The sequence below is a fragment of the Marmota marmota genome, unplaced genomic scaffold (genome assembly GCF_001458135.2).
Source record: "Marmota marmota marmota unplaced genomic scaffold, marMar, whole genome shotgun sequence".
NCBI classification, from domain to species: domain Eukaryota; kingdom Metazoa; phylum Chordata; class Mammalia; order Rodentia; family Sciuridae; genus Marmota; species Marmota marmota.
In genome coordinates, this window is record NW_026000020.1 from 1,872,370 (window position 1) to 1,894,457 (window position 22,088).

The 22,088-nt window shown below is 42.9% G+C and overlaps 1 protein-coding gene across 5 annotated transcripts in view; it reads right to left on the reverse strand.

The window, feature by feature from the left end:
• Positions 1–22,088, reverse strand: part of St6gal2 (ST6 beta-galactoside alpha-2,6-sialyltransferase 2) — a 75,571-nt gene that overhangs the window by 18,740 nt on the left and 34,743 nt on the right. For all 5 annotated transcript variants that reach the window (XM_015499644.2, XM_048810254.1, XM_048810251.1 and 2 more), the window contains exons 2-5: positions 16,714–17,710; positions 7,380–7,477; positions 5,918–6,019; positions 3,515–3,689 (exon numbers count right to left, since the gene is read on the reverse strand). In XM_015499644.2, coding sequence (XP_015355130.1) covers positions 3,515–3,689; positions 5,918–6,019; positions 7,380–7,477; positions 16,714–17,656 — 1,318 coding nt within the window. In that variant the 5' untranslated portion in view covers positions 17,657–17,710. The remainder of the gene's footprint in view (positions 1–3,514; positions 3,690–5,917; positions 6,020–7,379; positions 7,478–16,713; positions 17,711–22,088) is intronic.

Genomic DNA, 22,088 nt, shown 5'->3' on the forward strand with positions numbered 1-22,088 from the left:
TGGAGATTCCTTATTGGTTGACTGCTGTATCTAGTTTATGTTAATTAAGATAAGCTGTGTGGAATGTATATATACCCCTCCTGTCCTACAATAAACGGCTCCCACTCCTGCTGTATCAATCTACACAAGTTGCTCGTCAACCCCCGGCTATTTTGCCCAGCCAGCCGGGCTGCGGCAAGATACTGCCCAGCCCTTTTCACATCCTGCTCCTTTCAATGCTTTTGCCACAGTTTGTAATTACCTTTCATCTATGCACACCTACCTGTGCATCATAGTCCTCACCTCCTCCACTTCACTGCGTGTTCCAGTGGGCAGGACCTTTGCTTGGTACACAGGAGATGCTCAATTAGTATCCACTTGGTGGATGACTCCTTTCTCGCTGAATTGAGCCTCTTGAACAGTACCAATCACACAACATTTAAGGGGCATCTCTCTGGGAACCTAACTTCCCTATTGAATCCATTTCCATAAAAAGAAATGTCTTTCATGTTCAAAATAGCCAACTTTTAGAGTTCCTTTATTTCACATACAGAGATCCCTAAAAGCATATAAGAAAACGTAGGCGATAGGTTTGGAAATATAAGTCACCAAATCAGAGACAATTTTTCACACCTGAATGAACATGTCAGTGAAGAAAGTAATTCTCACAGCTTGATCTGGAGCAAAGACCTATGTGGGTGGGTCCAGCAGGAGGTGAGGGATGCTGCCAAGCTGTTCTGTGAACAAGGACCCACCCTGGCCTGGCGACCTGTGTACCAAGGGCACAATGTTGGACTGTGCAAACATTCTAATCCCTCCTAATAGCTCTTCCATAGGTTCTTTTGTTTAGGAGCGGATGTTAAGAGGTGAGAGTGCTTGGATATGATGACTACTGAGACAACAGGTCAATACTTTTCAACATGACCTTCAAACGTGAAGAGGCATTTGGAAGATACTTTTTGATTAAAAAAAAACAAAACTCATTGATCTTTTTAGAAGTTGTTATGGCAGACAGCTTGAGATGTGGGTGACATCATTCTACTGCTATTGAAAATGTCAGATAAATGATAAAACAGACTGTGGCTCTCAGCCTGATTCTGATCAAGACCAAAGAGGAGAACAAAGACTACAACAGCATCAGGGAACTTACTCAGAGGGTGCTGTCAAAGCTCACCCAGGCTGCCTCTACTGCTCATCCTTAGTAAGAGTTCTCAACAACCATGGTGAAGCTCAAGAGGAGGAGGGGAATTTAACAAAGTCAGACTATGGCTTCTATTGTATCTTCAATCCCGCCCATATAACACAGCCTGCTGAGTGGGAACTTATCAACTTGCTGTTTTTCTTTCATTGGTAAAACGTAACAGTGCTGCCCTGCACAACTTTCTGTGACAATGGCAGAGTTCTCTATGCGCACCGTCTGATATGCAAGCCACCAAGAACACGTGGTTGAGAACTGGAAATGGAGCTACTGGGGCTCAGAAACAATTTATCCTCTTGTCTAATTTGAATTAATTGAGATTTAAATAGTCACATGTGGCTATTAGCTGCTGTATTGGTTGAGGCAGTGCTAGAAAATAATAATGATTGTAAATTGTCAAGATACCTTATCTGTCTAAAGATTTTAGTATTATTATTCCCATTCCTTGCCTGAGGATATCAAAGAACAAAAAATGAAGCAATTTGACCAAAGTCAGAAAGCTAGAGAGTGGCACAGAAGGACTGAAACTCACACTTAGGTATCCCTGACCTACAGTCTTGCAATGACATTGAATTGCAATTTCCTTTTCATGCAAAGGAAGCCTTAAAGGTAATCATGAGCCTTTGCAAGCTCCAGACTCTAGGTAAATAGCAATCAAAGGAAGCTGGTCCTATGTGGCATGATTTCCTTCAACAAAATGTGTGGGCAAGTACTTTTCTTGCCAATAACAACATAACTTTTGAAATTTTAAAACTACATGTCAATAATAATTATATTTGACAGTCTCCCCCCTTTGTCCTAATCAAACATTATTCACACGAATTCAAGATGACAATATGAAAAGAAGTCTTTATAAAACTTGTGCCACATTCTATTATGCTGTCCAAGCATTACTCTCTCCTGTTTACCCTTTGCTGACAAACCAGATAATATTTTCTCTCCTAAATCAAAAGGATCCTATGAAACTACACAAAAGATAAAAAATTTGGAATTTCATGGGTGATTTGGAAACAAAGAGTTTCAAACATGGCTTTAAAGAAGGGGGGAAAATAAGACTTAAGGAAAATAATATGCAGTCCTATTATAAATTTTTCTTCTGGAGTCCTATGTAAAATATTTCACATTATTACAATAGTATAAATCCACTCCAAAACGTGCAAGCCTAAAAGCCTTGCTTCCAGACATATGTGTATCCTACATTCATAACCAAACAAGCATTATCTCCCTAAATCTCTCTTCTATTCATAGGGACCTTTGTGTAGCCCACTGGTGGATCAGCGAGGTAAATTCATTGAAAATTGGGATAGCAACAAAACCAATATCCTTTGGTTTTCCTGTAGTCTTCCTATCACTTTGGGGATCTAAGATATGCCTTAATGTTGACAACTTGGATAAAGTCAAATAAGTAATTGGTGATAAGCTGAAACATAAAGAAATGGAACAAAACCACAAATTTTGAGGTCTAACACCTGGCTGAAAATATATAGGCTAAGTGTGATTATCTTGATATATATAAATCCATTCTTGGATTAGAGTTAGTGGACTCTCCTGTTAAGAGAACTCTGTGTGATACTAAAACTAGTCTCATCAAAGCTCTTACCTACCAGTAACCTTAAAATACACCATACCGTCTTAGGGTCACAGATTCAGCTCCTCAGTCTGGCATCACATAAGCAACTTAATAGGGGTGAGTAGTGAATTAAAGAGACTCATAAATTCCTGGACATGTTTCTCTTGCTTCTCATCAAGGGGTAGGGTCTATGTTACTTCCCCATGAACTTGGTAAACTCTGAGATCGCTCTGATCAACTGAATAGCACGCATGACATCGTGCAAGTCTCCAGGCATTGCCTTTAAGAACATGACAACCTCTGTTTCCTGTCTTTTAGAACACTTTCCGTAGGATCTTGAGCTGCCATTTTAAGAATTCTAATTACCTTGGGACCACCATGAAAGAGAATGCAGGCTCATGCTCAACAGTCCCAGTTGGGGTCTGGTTTTAGCTCTCCCTGCCAAGAGGCTAGACCTCCAAGTGCAACTATTCCATGAAGCATTGAGTACCAGGTAACTCCATCAACACTATGTGGAACAGAAAAATCATCCAGGCTGGCCCAAGCTGATCCACAAAATCATGGGAGAAAATAAAGTATTTATTGCATTATACCTTGAAATTTTGGAGGTGTTTGTTTATATAGTAATAGATAACTGGAAAAGAGTATTTCTCATTTCCTTGGCTTAATCTCTAAATATACCTGTTAATTGCTCTACTATATAACCTGACTATGTTTATTAAATATGAGGTCCTGCCCAATTATTACAATTTTTAATATACACATACCAATGAAACCAGAAGATGGAGGGTTTGGCTGAATCTTCTCCTTGGTATTCTCCTGGATAATGTCCCAAAGCTGCCATATAAATTTAGGATGAAGTATGTAAAATGGTTGCGTTGGATTTCTCTGACGGTGTTGAATATATGGCGTGAATAGGTTGTAATCTGGCTTCTTGTACCACTAAGGAAAAGCACACATACACACACTCAATCAAGTACAGGGAACTACAGTGTAAAAAGGAGACAGAACAGCATGCAAGCAAGTGGAAGTAGATGCTGAGGGTCCAGGTTGGGATAGAAGGAGCATGGAGGACCGTGACTTATCATGGTTATAGACACTTCCTCAGGGACAAGTATGAAGCCAGACCAGGGTTCTAGCTCTGGCAGAGACGATGCTTTGCTTTTTAACAAAATGAGAGAAAAAAAGATAAATCAGAGGTTATTAGGCTTTTGCAAAGGGTCAGATGATAAACACCTGAAACTCTGTGGGTGGTCTCTGTGGCTACTACCAAGTGCTACCATGGTAACATTGATTAAGACAGGTGGTTGACAGATTTGGCCAGCCATAGTTTGCTGATCTCTGTCATGAATAGTGTGTTTCAAACAACAAATTTTCCCAATTTTATCTATAGTGACAAAGTGGACCATGGCCACCAGGGCCCAAGAGCAGGGATGCAAAGACTGACTGGGATGGCGTGACATGGGAACTCTTGGGGTGATGGAACTGTTCCCTTTCTTGATCATGATGGTGGTTACATGAGTGCATACATTTGTTAATATTCATGAGAATGTGCATTTGCACTTATTGTAGGTATACTGTATTAAAAAACCAGGAAGGTTGGATTAAAAAGATCTTCAGAAGTGTGTCACCTGGCAGCTCAGGCCCCACAGCTACGGGCTGTGTTGCTTGGATTTTGGCATCCTCTCTGCCCACATCTGTCAGGTGGGACAGCGCTGTGCCCTGGGCTTGGATATTTCCCACAGAGAGAGAAAAAAAAAAAAAACAAGGGCAACAGACAGAAAGGCTGTCTTTTCACAAATAGCAGGAGAGCTGCCCGAGTTTAAAACTGGGAACCTCAAGCTGACAAAAAAATCTGAAAAGTTCCAAGCCCCATTTAATGTTTGATTTTCAGTGGAGGACATACAGGAGAATCAACCAGAGGGCTTTTGGGAAAAAAAAAATCAACGCTATGTCCTCTACTTCTGGAAATTGGGGTTCTGATGGACAGATTTTGAAAAATTTTTCTGCAGGTGATTCTGATTCACACCTATTATTAAGATGTGGTGGCAATCAATATCCAGCCTCAGTCTCAAGATGGATGGTGACCCACACTCCTTCAGGAGGGAGCCATTCTGTCTTGGATAGCTTTTTTAGAATGTTACCTGTTAGAGCCCTCAATACCTGGCCTCCACATTCATCTTAATGAATTAAGTCCCAAGTTTTCAATTTTGTGAATATTTCAATGAAATTATATGGGTACATTAAAATAGGTTGGAAATCAGAAGATGATACTTATATTAATTAATATTAACTAACATTATTATACTATAATATAGTTAGTCTTCCCATTAGTGTTTTTATTATTCAATCACATTATTTATTATATAATTATATATTATATGCTACAGTTAAATTTTTATAGGTGTTGCACATCTAAATGATAACACAATGGGTTAAGGAAGTTGCAGGCTCTCTGGTCATGGCAAAAACAAGTTAAAGACATTTGCATAGTTGATAACATACCATGCTAGGCTAAACATTGTCCATCTTTTCCAACCCTCACTAAAAACTAAGCTCACTGGTTTTTCATTCAAAGCTCCATTAAAAGTTGCTAGCTGTTTGCTTAGGTAGATGATGATTTGCCAGAAGGTCCCAAATGCAGCCTGCTTATATTTTGATGACTAGTAATAAACTTGTTTCAGCTCTATTGCATAAAATTTAACAGGTTCAGAAGCAGAAGGCAAAGAGGAACACTCAAGGAAAACCTGGAACAGGCTCCATTTGAATAACAATGAGCTGTGGATGCACAAAATTTAGATTTTCTTGCCAACCACTTTTAATTTATTTCCACAGGTCTTGCAACCACTCTGAGGGGGATGTCTTCCGGTCACATTAGAACCATTGTAAGTTTAATCAGCCCAACCTTTAGTATAGCTAGGAATTTCTGAGCATTTAGATATGCACATTTTTCTTCCATTCCTCTAGAATAAAAGCGATTTAGCATTTGATGGATAATGTTCAAGTGTACTACCATACCTGGGCATCAAAATGTGTGCACACATATGTGCTCAGTTAGGACCCATGATCAATTTAATTTTGTTGACATGCAATTCTTGACCCCCTCCCATGATTTATCAGTCAGAGGCCCTGTCTGACCACGGGGGTCAGGGCATCAGGGAAACACTTACCAGGTTAAGATTTGCGGAATAAGGAGCTGGGTCCCAGGCCACCAAAATGACGTCTTTATACAAAGAACTGTCAATGAAGTTATGACTGGGGTTGGTCAGAATCTGCACGCACATAGGGGAAAAAAGTTCAGATGCAGCCAGTGTTTACTACTTCAAAAGCATATTTTTAAAAAAGAGCTCAAAATTTAAAAGAGGGATCCAGAGCAAGGATAAAATGGCTTTCTATTTGCCTTTGGGAGAGGGAGAGAGGCATCCTTTGCACACTCAGGCATTTAAAGAATGTTTAGGGAAATGAGAGGTTTTTTTTTTTTTTTTTAATATCAGTTTACATTTTTCAGCTCTGCACCATAGCTAGTGGCCCAAGCTCTAGCCCCTGGAACACAGAACTCCCCAGCTAATTCAAGTGCCCTGACCCTCTCTATAATAGCCTCCGCATGTAATTTAGACACAGTGTGGGTGTGAATGAGCTGAGTTATGAAGCAGCCTCCAAAGTGCCAGCCACAGTCCTCCCTCTGTGGCCCTATCTGGTTCCGGTTGAATTCGTCAATTTCAGCCGCCAATCATCTTTTTATAAAAACTATCATTCTGGGGGAAAATTCTGGGTTTTTTTTCCCCTCAATTTTAAGAGGCATTTTTTTTTACCATTATTAAAATGCACTTTTTCATATTTTAATGTGTCTGAGGTTAGGATTATCCTACAGGCAGCAAGTATTTTAATTTGGTCGGATTTATCTCTTCTTCTCTGAGGAGTTGTTATTAAACGAGTTGTGGATCTTACAGCCAATGATATCTCTGAATTAAGGAAATATGGTAATTGTTTCTTACCTTGCTGCAGGCTGCCTGGTGCAGTGAACTGTACAAAGAGCTAATGGTTTGTTCTGCAAGCAATTTTCCATAAATCACTTATCACCTCATATTTTTTCTACATATTTTTTGAAACTCTAGAAATTCTTGTAGTTTGTTCTGAGAGTAATTTTGCCATAAATTTGGAAGACATTCTTATTAAGAACATGAAGAAAAGAGGTATTTTCATTTTCCATTAAACAACTCATTTTCAGCTTTTAAATTTTCAAATAACAAACTCAAGTTTCAAAGATATAATAGAGACCCTCAGATTTTGTGCCTTTGTTTTTCTCCATGACCTTCATTGCCATGATTTCTTTTAAGCTGAGTTGCCTTTTCTCAGCTCACAAAATGGAACATGGTAAGTCTATGATTATAAAAAATTCTATTTCTATACCTATTCTGATTTGTCCTTTGATCTTACTTATTTCTTTCTATTCATAATTCACATCTAAATTCTTGTTTCTCTGCCTTTTTCATCATTAATTTTTATAATTACAAGACCCACAAAAATAAGCAAGTATCATGGTTATGGACAACCAGATCATTTCTGTTCACTCATCCAGTTAAATTATTTACCTACAGAAGGTACCCCTGTGAAAAACTCCATCCATCTTACCTGGGAGTTAATGATGCGCACAGTGGTTTTATTTCCAACATCTCTCTCATAACCACGTGTAGGAGCAGAATTAAATCTCAAAACTGCATCATGAGAATCTAAGGGTACATAAATAACAAGCTTACTTTTTCTTTCTATAGAATACATTATCTAAAAAAAAAAAGAATACATTTTCTAGGGAAAATATTTAAATAAATCTTTCAATACCTGAAACTAATCAGACACCACCAGTAAAATTAACATTTCCATACACATATTTTTCAGATAATTTACTGCTGATTTATGATGTCATCTTGGCTAGGGAGATCAACATGGAAATATACATGCTGTCACACACTGCATCATGGCATGTGAGTCAATAATGGATCATGTATAAAACAGAGGTCCCATGCAGATTAGGTTGCCTGGTGACATTTGTAACTATCTTAGTTTATGTAAGTATATTCTATGATGTTCACACAATGTTGAAATTGCCTAATGAAGCATTTTTTTTCTGAGTGTATCCCCGTTAAGCGACATGTGACACGTTAAGTGACATGTTTGTGTGTGTGTGTGTGTGTGTGTGTGTGTATACTCAATTACAGGTGATCCTGTTATATTTAATGCTTGTTTTCTTTTCATATTCTTTGCAAGTGACGCACTTTATGCAGCCATTCCCCCAAAGGTTCCAAGCCATTTGGAAGGTGGATCTACAGGAGCAGGTAAAGATGTTAGCTTCGACGGCACGGGCTGCTCAGGGTCTGCTGGTCTGGGCTTCTGACTACCTGTGGAACCCTGAAGTTGGTTACGGTGATAAAGAACTGCATCTAATGCTACTGCCTTCACAAAGATCAAGTGCACCTCTCCCAGGGTGAAAGCCACAGCATCCAATTCCACCTTGCTACCTTTTGGTAAAGGTTTCTGCTTAAAAGAAAACCAACCCTGATTTCCATGCAGCCTTCCATACTGGAAGTCAAGAAGACCCATGTGAGAGCAACCTGAGTCTTCTGTGTTCTCAAAGCCATGGCTTGACTGACTGTGCAGCCCTGGAAAGACCACCAATGTCACCACCGGCCAGCCTCCTTATTCTCTGAAATGGTATACTGTGGACCACCATGCTTGCCCTTAAACATCAGTCTCCATCACCCTTCATTCAACCTGGCAGGCAGACTCTCTGTTAAGTTCTCTGAATTTGGGGCAAAGAGTTGCTGGATGAAAATAAGGCTCCCAAATCATGGAGGCTGAGAGGGAGGCACAAAGGAAGAGGGGAGGACAGTGGGGCTCATCTAACTAAGGGTGGAAATGGGGAATGCCCCTCAGTTAAGGCAGGCTATGGACACATGCATCACTAAAAATTCCCCAAAACCAGAGCTTGTGAGCAATAATGGAATTTCTGAGGGCTGCTTTAGCTTCAACCCTCCCATGCAATTTCCAAGTTTAGCTTGCAGCAATGACATTGCCTGTTTGTGAGGGTGAGAGGTGGGATCATGTATTTCTGTATGTTCAAGTGCCTTGTGGACACGAGGGCATGGCATTTACTGTGACTACACCCCACCCAGAAACGGAGGCAGCTGGCCTCCTTTGCTTGGATTATGCTCTACTCTTCTTGGACATGTTCCTCTTCCTTGAAGAGCAGAAAGTACCAGAGATGCTCCCATTAAAAGAAGGCTATAATAGGTGCCTTTATTAGCAAGTCCTGAATGCGAAAGAATTGGGATTCCAGTTTTGAGTACCAAGATTACAACAGGGAATGCATAAAGCACACCTGGTTATGCCATTTTAAAAATCCTCCAGTATTCTTTTAGGGGAAAATTTGCAAGAGTCAACATGTATGACCTGCAGGACAATTCTGTTAGTAAACTGTAAAGTGGCCATATGGCCCACAATGCCTGAAATGTTTACTATCTGACTCCTTAGGAAAAAAATAAAGCTTATTCATCTCTGCAACTGAGGGAATCTGTTTTGTATAAATGATGTCAAAAAACCAGAACACTTCCAATTAAAAATTAATTTTTTCCTTACAATTTTAAGCACTTGTTGATATTTTTCTGTTCTGAATTGCTTTCTTATTTTTACTAAATGATGTATTGGCATAGAAAATCAAATGATACTTTAGCTATAGAAAATGAACAGACTCAAAGCAGTAGAACTCACATTTTAGTATCAGTACCTCTTTAAGAAAATTATTTGTCACCTATTTTCTGTGTAAGAAAGTAGAACAGAAAATTTTAAGTGTCTATTAGTTTATATTAAAATAAAATTTTTTAAAAAAATAACAATTTTTAGAACAAAATTAGTGAGAAGGCTGACAATGTTTTGAATGTTTTAAAACCTTCATTGACTGGCTTTTAGAAGAGACAATCTCTTTCAATATGTTGTTTTAGCCATAGCATATGAAGACTTAGATACATTATTGAAGAAGGGAAGGCTATTTTAAGAATCATTCCAGAGAACTGCAGATATTCTTCTTTAAAACTTCATCAAAACTTCACAAGTGCTGATTTGTTAATGGTTGGTTACAGTTTGGAAACTGAAACACATCAATGAGTTGTTTTTTTTTTTTTTTCCTAATAAATTCATGACTCCAGAATTAGTTATGTCTTCCTCCTCCAACCCGGCGGTCTTCACAGGAAGCCTCTCAGAACAAGTGTGTTTTTAAGATAGGCTTCCAAAAATCTACTTTTAAAAAATTCAAATAGGTGCAAATCCAAGAGTCCAATAAATTCTGACACACTATAATCCATCGGTCTATTTATTCTCGAGGGGGTTCTTTATTCACACATGACTTTGTTATCTCATGTAACAATCCTTTGAAAACTCTCTGCTAAAAAAGTCAGGCAGATCTTCCAAATATTGATGCATTTTATTATAAAGTATCAAAAAATCACATTGATTAACCACTATGGATCTCATTAGTTTTCAAGTATTGTTGAAACGTGAGTTGAAAGCTTAAATTCTATCATTTGCAACAAATACTGTCCATTATTTTTCCTAAAGGTGGCAGTCTCCCTTAATCCCTTTTTGACATTGTCAAATATCCAAGTATGAATAATTAAAGTATGCCTGTCAGTAATTTTTTTTAAACTACACACTGTGTTTCATGACAAGAGTGGCTAGTTCAGCTCACCACGATACCACAGTGCCTTTGCATGTCACTGATATGCATAAGTGTTTTCTTTTGCTTCCCACTTGGTTACACAGGATCTGAAAAATGAAGGCACTCAAAAGTTGAGATTTCACAAAATTAACTATTTTGATTTCGTCACTGAGGCCAACCATGAGTGAAACCTGCACTTGACAATGATACTTAGTGGTTAAAAAAAAAAAAAAAAAGTCTGATGATGACTATTGTTGGGTGCTACTACCTCAATTTGTACTAAAAAGCCAGTAGTTTTATCCATCATTACCTTTGCTTGGTCCACGCAAATGTCAAAGTTATATAATATTTTTAACTTCTGGACCACTAAAAGGACCCTGAGGACCCTACGTGGGTCTTAAAAAAATGTTTATCAATCTATAACTGAGGGAATCTATGCTTTGTATAAATGATGTCAAAATATCTGAACATTTATTTCTAATTAAAATCGAATTCCAAGATGGAATTGTTAGAAGTGATGATCTATGGTACTTCCCTGAGAAGGTAGAAAATAAGAGGGGACGCCAGACAGTGAGGAGCCCCGTGGGGACAGGCCAGGGAGGGAGTGTGACTCAAACACTCTCAGACCACAGCTCTCCCAGGAACCCAGGCTGCCTGCCCCTCCACATAGCCTCCATCTCAAGGTCAGATGAGCAACCCCAGGGTCCCAAGTGGTTGGGTGCTTTTCAAATGAATCGAGTAGTAATTCAACATTAATCACAACAGCCTTGAAAACCTCCCAGCATTTCACTGTCCATCGATGGTCCTATGTGGAGCTGTGTTCTGAGCCTTCCAACAGCTTCACAAGGCAGAGGCGGAGCTGATGGAGCTGGTGCTGAAGCTGGTGGAAGCTGTCAGTGAGCAGGACTAGATGGGCATGTTGGAGGAAGAGCCAGGAGGGTCTCCTCACATAGGCCTGGCTGTACACTGCCTCGGTGATGTCGGTGAAGCACCTAAGAACCTAAGCTGTCCATTCAGATTTTAAAAAGAAGAAATAGACCAGACGGCAGGCACCAGGGCAATAGAGAAGGCATTTCCAGGCCCAGGCAGGGCTGTGTTGATGTTAAGAACAGAGCCTGGCCAAGTGCATACGCTGAAAGAGCATCACTCCTGATTGCCAGGCCAGGAGACCACCAGCACCAAGTCACTGCCTTTCCCTGGCCCATGCTCTGCATTCTCCCCTCTTCCTCCTGACCCACTGACCAGAAAGCAAAAACTTGAAATAATGAGAGAGAACAAGTCTTCAGTCACTGGGAAATGGCCTGCCAGGGACTGGGGCTAAGGCCGGATTCATCTCCTGATTCGCACTGCCCTGGTCTCTCCTCTGGCAGGGTACCCTCATCTCATACTTTCCTTGTGCCATCAAATCCAGGGTGTAGGTTGATTTTTCTTGTTATGGTTGGGATAACCGTCTCCTAAAGGCCCATGTGCTAAAGGCTTTGTCCCCAGCTGTTATGGCTTGGATATCTTGGGGTATCTCCCAAAAGATCGCATGTGAGACAATGCAAGAACATTCAGAGGTGAAATGACTAGATTATGAGAGTTGTAACTTAATAGTGGATTAATCCACTGATGTGGATTGCCTAGGCAGGAGAGATGGCTGGAGGAGGTAGTCACTGGGGTGTGCCATTGGGGTCTATATGTTGTCCCTGGTGAGCAGAGCTCTCTCTCTACTTTCCGGCTGTCATGTCCAGAGCTGCTTTCCTCTACCACGTTCTTCTGTCATGATGTTCTGCCTCACCGTGGGCCCAGAGATACGAAGTTGGCCAACCAAGGACTGAACCTCTGAAACCATGAGCCAAATAAAGTTTTCCTCTTCTAATTGTTCTTGTCCCGTCTTTTGGCCTCAGCAGCACAAACGTTGACTAAGACACCAGGCTCTAGGGAAGTGCAGGAAACTTTGGGCTTAGCAAAAGGGAGTCAGGTCGCTGGGAGTGTGCCCTTGAAGAGGAGACTGAGAGGCTGGCCTCTCCCACCTCTCTCTGCTCTCTGGGTACCCCGAGGTGAGCACCCTCCAGCACTCCCCTCCCCCATGACATGCTGCTTCATAAAAGACCCAAAAGCAACAGGGCCAACTGACCACGGATTGAAACCTTTGAAGCCATGAGCCCAAATAAAACTTTACTGCTTTTAAGTGTTTATCTCAGGTATTTGTCACAGGGACAGAGATCTGACATGCTTTAATAAAATGAGAATATACCCTCTGCTTCCCTGTTGGAATGATCTCACTGCCTCTGCCCCTGGTGCACAGGGGAGAGCTGAAGTTCCTGTAATCCACATGGAGGTTTGACTCCAGGCTCTGCCCACGTGATCTAGGGGCCCCCATTTCCTTATCAGTAAGGTGGGGATAACTGCATCTTCCTAATACTTAGAGTTGTAAGGATTCTAATAGTCAACAGAGAAAAAGCATTAGAATGGGTCCTTGTTCCTAGTAAATAATCTCAAGTGGCACCTATTCCTGAATCTTCAACCCAGATTTGCCTCTTTGGGGCATTTCTTCTTACCATCCTCTCTCTGCCCACCCAGCTCTCAGGCCTCAGGGTGGGTTAGGACTCCTCTATCATTTCTATCCTCCTGATCGACTTATCTCCCTGTCCTTCTATTCCCAGAAATATTGGAATTGTCTATTTACAGTCTAGACTTCTCTGATAGAGAATTGGAGGGCTGAGTCTGTGCCTTTCATCTGTGTCTAGTAGAGGACGTGGCAGAGATTTGGTGGTCAATCAATAACTAATGCTTGCTGAATGACTATGTGAAATGCCTTCTTGAAGTTAACACGACATACCACATTCCAAACTCTACCCTCCACACACCCCCATCTCTTCCCTCCCATTTCCCACCCACCTGCCATTAGTATTCAACATTCAAATATGCAGACCTTGGTCTTCCACATCAAGGCCATTACTGTTCATCCAGAATAGACCTGTCCTCTGTAGTGTGTTCCACAATAGTCCTAGTGGAGACATCACTAGCATATTATTACTGCTGATATGTAGGAGTGACCAAAGACCATCTCATGACTCTAGGAAAGAATGTTCCATGTTTCCAAAACAGCTGATGTTTCTTTTCACTAGGATGTTCAAAGTGGACCTGTTTACAACTGCTACATCTCTCTCTAAGCAAAAACAGTTACTAGGGTCTAAGCGTGTGGAGGACAGGACTGTACTGACCATGGAACAAACACCAGGGGGAGCCCAAGGGCAGCCAATCAGCAGACCCCAGGTGTAACTGGAAGGATGGAAGGAGCTGTTGAGTACTGGGGACCTCAGCCTGGAGGGGCCCTGGGGCTACTTAACACAGACTTCTCTGGCTACTCTCCAGCTCTGCTTTCAATTTTTCATCAGATCATGCAGAAGACTTTACTAAGTCTTTTGATTTCCACTTAGCCAATTCACAAGCAATTACTGAGGGGCCAACCTGAGTTTAGCGACAGCATGCCCCAATTATTCCCAGGTGGCAGAGGAATGTGCTATGTGAATTTGGCTTATCATGAGAGCCATTTATGAATATATGCATTTTTCAGTGAAACCTTCAGGTGAGCAGGTAGGAGAGAGGTCAGCACCTGGCAGATACAGCTCATACGCTGGCTGAGATGCCAACTCATAAGGATGAAAGACTTTGTTTTTCCGAAATAGAGTGGCACTCTGATTACTTGTCCTAAAATGTATAGGTACAAAATCTGAGTCAAAGGAACCTAGATAAAACAAGAAAGACAATTAAAAAAAAAATTCCGGGCATGTTCTTCATTTGTGATTTTACAATTCTAATCATAAAGCTGCCTCTAAGAGCGCACAACATAAATTAAAATTTGAATGCTGGAAACTAACAAATATGTAACTCTGGCATCTCATGTTTTTCAGAAACACGGATTTCCCAATGTCTTTCATCTTCTCTTTCAAATTCTGGATAGAGTTTAAGAGGCCCTGGTCAGGAATATTTATGCAGAAATAAAGAGCAAGGGAATTCTCTCTGGCATGCGAGAGCAATGCAAATACTAAGTATTTACGATGCAGAGGTGTTTAAAACAAAGCAAAACCAGAAGCAAGTTACTGCCTGCTTCAAAGCATAATACTTAAATTCCTCCTCTACATTATTAATATTGGTCCTCGGAAATGAGAAAGAACTGTGGTGTTATTCCACCCCAGGGACCTCTAAACCCGTGCTCTTTCTTAATAAATTGCAGGCTGCTCTGCTCTGGCTTTGGCTACAAGCTTATGTGACACATGGACAGTGTTGTTATGAGCCTGCTGGAATAAACCAGGGACCCAAGACCACAAGCCCATATTTGTTGTCTTGGGTTTTTTTTTTTTTAACTTAAAAAAAACAAAATAAAACAAAATCCCACTGAGCCTCACTCCCAAGGACTTCTGAGCTGAGGTCTGGGTTTCTAAGCTTTCCTACAGTGGCATCGCTTATCTAAGATAGTTCTGCAATACCAGTCACTCTTCAAGGACACAGAACGACTGAGGGACCGGCTTCAAATGAAGCCAGGAAACCACTATTATTTCTTTGTAATGAAGGAGCAATGCCCTCTGAATGTCACTTCCAGACAAGTTATGATCTAAGACCAACTGCAGTGAGAATGCATTAGATGTGGTTGTTTCACATCTGGACTTGAGGGTGAGCCACACTGGCCTCCTATACCTAGTACAGAGCCATACATTCAGTAGAGGCAAAACATATGTCTATTAAATGAATAAAATGACCTAAAAGGCCAAGCTGCTTGCTTACTGGTGTGGCAATAGAATTAGCCTGACCAGAGAGAGAAGTCTGGGGAGCAAAGGGATACAGAATTGCTGAGGGAGAGGGGGGTACCAGTATCAGAAAAGAACAGATCTCTGGCAAGAAGGGTTGGGAGAGACTGGGGAAGGTGGGGAAATGAATGCAGCCCAGAGCAAATGGAGAATTCTGTGGCCACCCAGTCCCAGCCTACGCAGTGTAGGGCCTAGACTCTGTGGAAGGAGATGGTACTTCAGCCCTACCCTATTTTCTGCAACCAAGAGATATACAAGCACCAATATTTTACTTGAAGACTGATAGGGAGCCAGGATGCTTAATGATATGTGTCAACTTGGCTAGGCTACCATGCTGGTGGTTTGATGAAACAGCAGTGTACATATATATCACCGTGAAGGTACTGTCTAGATGTGATTATCTTTTAAATCAGTACACTTTGAGGAAAGCAGATCACTCTCCACATAGTAGATGGGCCTTATATAATCAGTTGAAAGCTTTAAGAACAAAAGTGGAGACCAAAGAAGTTCTGAGGAATGACTTCTGCCTCAAGAATACAACACAGAAACCCTGTCTCAGTGTCCCACCAGTTGGCATGCCCTGTAAACCTCAAATTTTCAAATCCCCACAATCACTGAGCCAAGCCCTTAAAATAAATCTATCAGTGTCTCTCTATATCTGTTGTTCTTGAGCACCCCAATACAGGAGCTACCAAGTACCTGTGCTCCAGGGATCCTGACATGGGTTTGAACACAGACTGGCATGGAAGATAGAAGTCCAGGTATAGGCAGGCTATTGACCATTCTGGACAAGGCCCCTACTATGTGCACTGGTCATGACCCAAAGGCTGGGCTTGTGCCTACAGTGCTCATGTTTACTGTGCAAACAGAAGAGGTCACTTTCCTGTGGGGACATGTACTCAGCAGCTGTAGGTGTTCTTCAGAGCCCATGGACTTGGATTTGGTTCCTGAAGTAATCAAAATTGTCATCATGTCTCCTCTCAGCAGGGGACACACCTGACTGGGTGATCTCCTGCTTTTAAGAACCAAAGTGGAGACCTTTTGTTCCTCCCCCCTACTCCAGCCACCCAATGGCCTGCCCTGGCCTTTGCAGGCACCAATGGATGTAGACTGTGGTTTCTGTGGGAGCAATTTTTGAGATACCGGCAGTAGAGAAGGGACACAGGGTACCCGGAGGGTTGCCTTCCATCCCCACTGGCACTAGCTATAGGAGGGGCATCTTTCCAGCTCCCCAAGAATCCCTAGGATCCTGCTCTAGAATAGCTCTGCTGGACCAGTCTCTTTTGGTCCCAACCAAGGGAAACCCTTTGTAGGCTCTTCAGCTAACGTTGGAAACATCCAATGCACGCCCCCGCCCCCCGCCTTTCCCACCAGTAATAGCCCAGAGGTGCGCACAAAAAGAGCCAGACCCCCATTCCCCACTGGCTCAAGATGGGGTGACGGGCATCCCCACGGTGAGACCCACCTATTTCCTCCCCCAAAGAGGAGTTGAGGATGGCGCCCGCGGACATGACCACGGCACAGCTGTGCAGGCCGCGGGGGTGCAGCTGGCCCAGAGGCACCGCGGGCACCAGCTGCCGCCAGCCCAAGGTGGAGAAGGGCGCCTCGGTGCCATCCAGCGTCCTCACGCGCACGCGGCGGCGGAGCTGGCACAGCAGCTCGGCCCTGCTCAGCCGCGCCTCCCGCTTCCCGCGGAAGCGCACGCCGTGCTTGTTGGTGTTCAGGTAGTCCCTCATGGCCTTCTGCAGGCGCGGGTTCAGCATTTTGGAGGAGACATTCCCCTTCCAAAGCCGGTACAGGAAAGCCCTGGACATGGAGGCGTACAGCCTGTCGCCATCCTCGCGTTCCTCCAGTGTGTGGCTTCTCCCCTGCCTCCTGTGCCTCTTCTTCATAGGTCTCCTCTGAACTGCTCCAGCTGACAAAGCTGCCTCCTGCTGCGATGACTCCCCAAGGGAGGGGAATCCCAGTGTCCCCTGAGTATGGCTGTGCCACCCTGGCTGACCCGCAGCAAAAAAGTAGTCGTCATCCTCCGGATAGAAAGCACTTTGAGATTTCCTCCCCACCTGGGATGAAAAGAGCTCTTCATTTTCAAACCCATCTTGGGCCTGCGCCCATCTCTGCGGGTCCTTTGGACCTGTGTGAAAGGAGCCGGCCGGGTGTCCACCTGGCAGCACCTTATCTGCATCCAAACTCCTGGGCGAGGAGGGCTCGTGCATGGCCCCCATGATAACCCGCTGCTTGCCCTGGATGGGCAGCAGCCCTCGGGTCTCCAGGAAGGGGAAGGTGCTGGGCACTGGCTCAGCAGGGTCGCTGTCAGTGAAGTAGATGAAAATCGCCAAAAAGAGCAGCCCCCACGCAAATATTCCAAAGAGCATTCGTTGTCGCCAGGGCTTCAAGTGTGGTTTCATGGCAGATCTCGGGGTCAGCACCTCGGTGTTCAGAAGCTGGGGCGTGGGAAGAGCCTGAAACACAGCCAGGAGCTACAGTTAGTCAGTGTGGGGCTGGTGACAAACCAACCTGGGCGTTGTTGTTGACAGGGAGGGGGACTGACAGGGGCATCAGAAATCAGAATCATTCGGGAGCTTCACTACATCCAGGGGTTCTGTCCATCCCTGACTTGCCTCGCCTCCTCAGTCCAGAACCTTGGGCCGTCCCAGGTGTCTCAGGGATGCGTCTGGCTCCTCACCACAGTGGGATACTCCAACAAAACGCCCCTGCATCCGAGTTTATAGAATCCCGATTTTGTGGAGCTAGGCAGAAGAGTCAAGTATCCTTTCCCTGTTCTTATCTGCCGATCAGTCTGCTAAAGGCTCAAGCTCATATATTGTACACCAGGTATGCTGAGCATTTCTAAGGGGTGACAACTATATTTGATTCCTCACAGTCTCCTGGACCCAGAAGGCTGCCTGGAACATACCATGTATGGCACTAAGTAAGGAAATGTCTCAGAGACCCTGGTGGCCGTGGATGAATGTCATGCCAGAGTATGTTGATTTCAACAGTGCCCCCAGATAACACCCTCCTACTTCTACAACCAAGTCAGAATCACCAATGCCAAGCAGTGAACACTGAAGAAATACCAGCAGTTAGCTTGATTTGTGCTGGGCTCTGTACTTAGCATCTGTCCTGGGTGATCTCATTTGGTCTTTTTAGTACCTAGTAAGTTAGGAAATATTGCTATATTCATGTACTAAATGAGGAAGCTAAGGCCCAGCAAGGCTAAGCAACTCTCAAAACCACAGAGATAGCCCGCAGCAGATATTACATACCCATCTGGTTGATGTAAGGTTCACACTTTTAACACTAAATTCTGACTCCATCTGCTCATACCAACTGAAGTTATATTTTCTAAATTAGACACTCCAAACTATCTGTGGTAAAGGATCATTTTCCCCCAAATTGTCACAGTCTGGTATATTTATATTTCTTTCCATGCCTGAATGTCATGGCAAAGTCTAATATCTGTCCAAGTTTCTAAGTGCTTACTCACCAGTTCTGTATACATCACTTTGGCAACTGGTAATGAGCAGTTTGCTAAGGTGCAGTCTGGGGCCACTCTTAGAGTGGCATCTTCTACATTACCCGCCTAACTCAGGAGACAGTGATTCAAGCTGTAATGCGCAGTGGGAAGATCTAGAAGTTGTTTCCAGTATTTCAAGGTATCTAATAGAATTGGAAAATTACCCTTAATAACCATTGCTCTGCTCGCGCTGCAGTCGTGTGCATTGTAATAAACTCTGACACTAGCATTCTGAAGTCTCCAAGAGTTCAGTCATGCACAAGACTGTCCTCACTTTGGGAGCCAGCTGTGTTATCCACACTTCTTATGTTTCAGCTACCCATCTGGAGTTACCCATCAAATCTGGTACTCTATTAGAAAGACTAACTGAAGTCAGGCAAGTGCTATACTTATGGTTATAGTTTTATCATACAGATACATATAGGGTGATATCTGGAGGGAATTCAAAGTTTCCAAACCCTCTCCTATGGAATCTGCATGTTTCCCTCCTGGCACATTGAAATGTTCACCAACCAGAAAGCTCCACTAAGCCTTGGTTTCAGAGTTTTTAATTGAGGTTTTATTATATTAGCATAACGGATTGAATTGTTGGCCATGTGACTGAACTCAGTCTCCAGCACCCCTCTTCTTCTTGAGATTCCCAAATTTCCAACTTTGTAATGATGTTTCAGGTGATCAGTCCCCAACCTGAAGCTATCTAGGGATGCTATGTGAATCACCTCCTCTTGCTTAGGAAAATTCAAGTTTCAGAAGCTCCAGGACAGGAACCCAGGGAAAAAGCCAAATTCTTTGCCACCAATTCTGCAGTCCTTCCTTTAAAAGGCTGTCTTTCTGCTTCTGGTTGGGAATTATCATTTCCTAATTTCCCTGCACTGAGGAACAGTGCTCAGTGGGCAATTTCAGAGTGGGAAACAGAAGTTCCTTATTTCAGCATTAGCTTGAGAGAATATTTTTAAAATACACAGACAAAGGTGAGGTGTGTGCTGAGTGGAGGGGTGTGCAGGAAGGAAAATGAAGCCTTCAGCTCTTGGGAAAGAGAAACTTCTGGCTGGAGGGCCAGGGCCTCCCTCCCCCAAAGATGAATTAATGTCGCCTTTAGGGGTGTCAGAAAGCTGCAGTGAACCTGCTAAATTCCACAAAAAGTTTCAGATGATCAGATACAGAGTTCATTATGTGAAAACACCTAGCTCCGAGCTGCAGACATGGGAAGCCTTGCTTGTCAAGGGGTGATGATGGCAGACATGGTGAGGGAGAACAGGAAGATCTGGGACATACAAAAAGGGAAGGACAGGACTCCATGACAGTTTGTTCTCTCTGTCTGGAAGTGGGAAGAGGTGGGATCCAGGCAGCCCTCAGAGCTCCACAAACGGCATGAGGATCCCAATGCAAAAGGCTGCTGCTTCCCCAGGTAAGACACATGTGGCTCCCTCAGTAATTATAGAAAGGAGTGGGTTTGCTGCTTTCATTCGTGATTAGACTTCAACTTTTAATAATCTAAAAGCCTTTGCTGCAACTTCTGTAGCTTCGAACCTTCTGTTGCTAATTAAGAGAACATTCTCCAAAATGATTAAATCTCAAGGCAACTGCAAGTACTCTGCTAGCAAAATGCTACAGAAATCACTCTAAGTATGGTGGGTCTCCGCCATCAGCATTATTTGAACAAATCCAGGGTAGAGAGGTAGGAGACTGTCATCAATGTGAAAACTATGCATTGTGCTTTTCCTTGAAAGAAAAACACAGCCTAATAGAAAGAAAGGGAGGTTTGGCTAAGCAATAGAAAGCATATTTTCCCCCTAATACAGTGCATCTGAAATATCGTAATGACATAGCTCAAACAAAGTCGTCTGTTAGACTCACTGCTATATGCCATCATTAGCTGGTGTGAAATAAATGGCATCAGGGACGTGTTAGAGGCCCATCAGGCAAATCATCTGTCCCCAGACGCCGATGGAAAAGTGCTCCCTAATCAGACCTTCACGTGTGCTTTGTCGATGGTGGTTTAAGTGACTAAGGCTGTGGACTTGTTGCCAGTTTTCCCCTGGGAAGAGCTCTGGCAAGATTATACACAAACCAGATGCAGTGTGGCTTTCTCTTCCTTCCCACAGCAATTCCGACGTGATTACCTGGCAGTGGGAAGGTTTGGATTCCCAGTGGATGTTCTCAGCCTGTTGGCACTACTTTTTCCCATTCCCACTCTTCCTCCTACTTCTGTTCTCTTTCTCGCCAACCCTCTAGGTAACCTCTATTTTTGCAGGCCAAATCAAAAGTGCCCCCACTGCTGCAAATTATTTTAACTGTTCTGCTTGCCTAGGAAGGTTGGTGGGTGCCCGTATCTTCCATACTAATTCCCAAACAAAGGAGTGAGTCGCATTCCCTCATTGATACTCAGGACTAGTACAAAAGAGTGTTTAAATGCTCCTTCCGATTGTTCTGAAAGAAATCACATTTTCCAAAAGGCACAATTTATCACAAGTTGTCAGATGAAATTATGAAATGTAAACACTGCCGCAGACAAACATTACAATGCAGCTTAGGTTAATGCTGCTAACTTCTTATTTTGTTCAAGGGCAGAGAGAGGTTAATTCTAGGCCTTTCTGCTTTAATGATGTCCCTCCCAAGCCCTGCGGTTGACAAGTTTTATCGCCAGTTTTCTTGAATGGATTCCTTTTTTTATTTTAAACACACTTTGATGTGTCTGCTATAAACGCCAGCTTGCCAGGTTTTTCTATGGGTCTGAGAAACACCAATGTGTGTGTGTGTGTGTGTGTGTGTGTGTGTGAGAGAGAGAGAGAGAGAGAGAGAGAGAGAGAGAGATGTCTGCACTAATCTTAAAGCTAAGTTTTTATTTTAATGTTGAAATAATAAAGATTTAGTGTGTGAGCTATAGTGAGACATTCTTGTAGCTTAATAGCCTTCGGGAGTCATTTTCTTTCGAGAATCATTTTTCTAAAATTAGCTCTTGTCACATATCTGAGAAAACGCTCAGTCTGTGTGAGAGGAAGATCCTCCCCCGCTGGAATTCTATCTCATCACAACCTCGCGGTCCCCTTTTACAATGGACTCTTTCCTTTTTCCATTTTTCATAATATAAGAACATTTTCATGCTGCTAAAGGCAGAACGCTAAGTCGAATCCACTCCCTCATTCATTCTCCTTAGTCCCATTCCATTCTTAAGCTAATGTCCAGAAGAGGAGAAAGAAAAGGTCAGCCAGGTCAGCAGGGCACTGTGGTGGTGGGACCCCAGGCTCCTTCTCTAGGGAGCAGGATTTGTCAGGCTTTTGTCCCAGGAAAGGCAGTCCCATGGCAACTGGGGCCTCCTC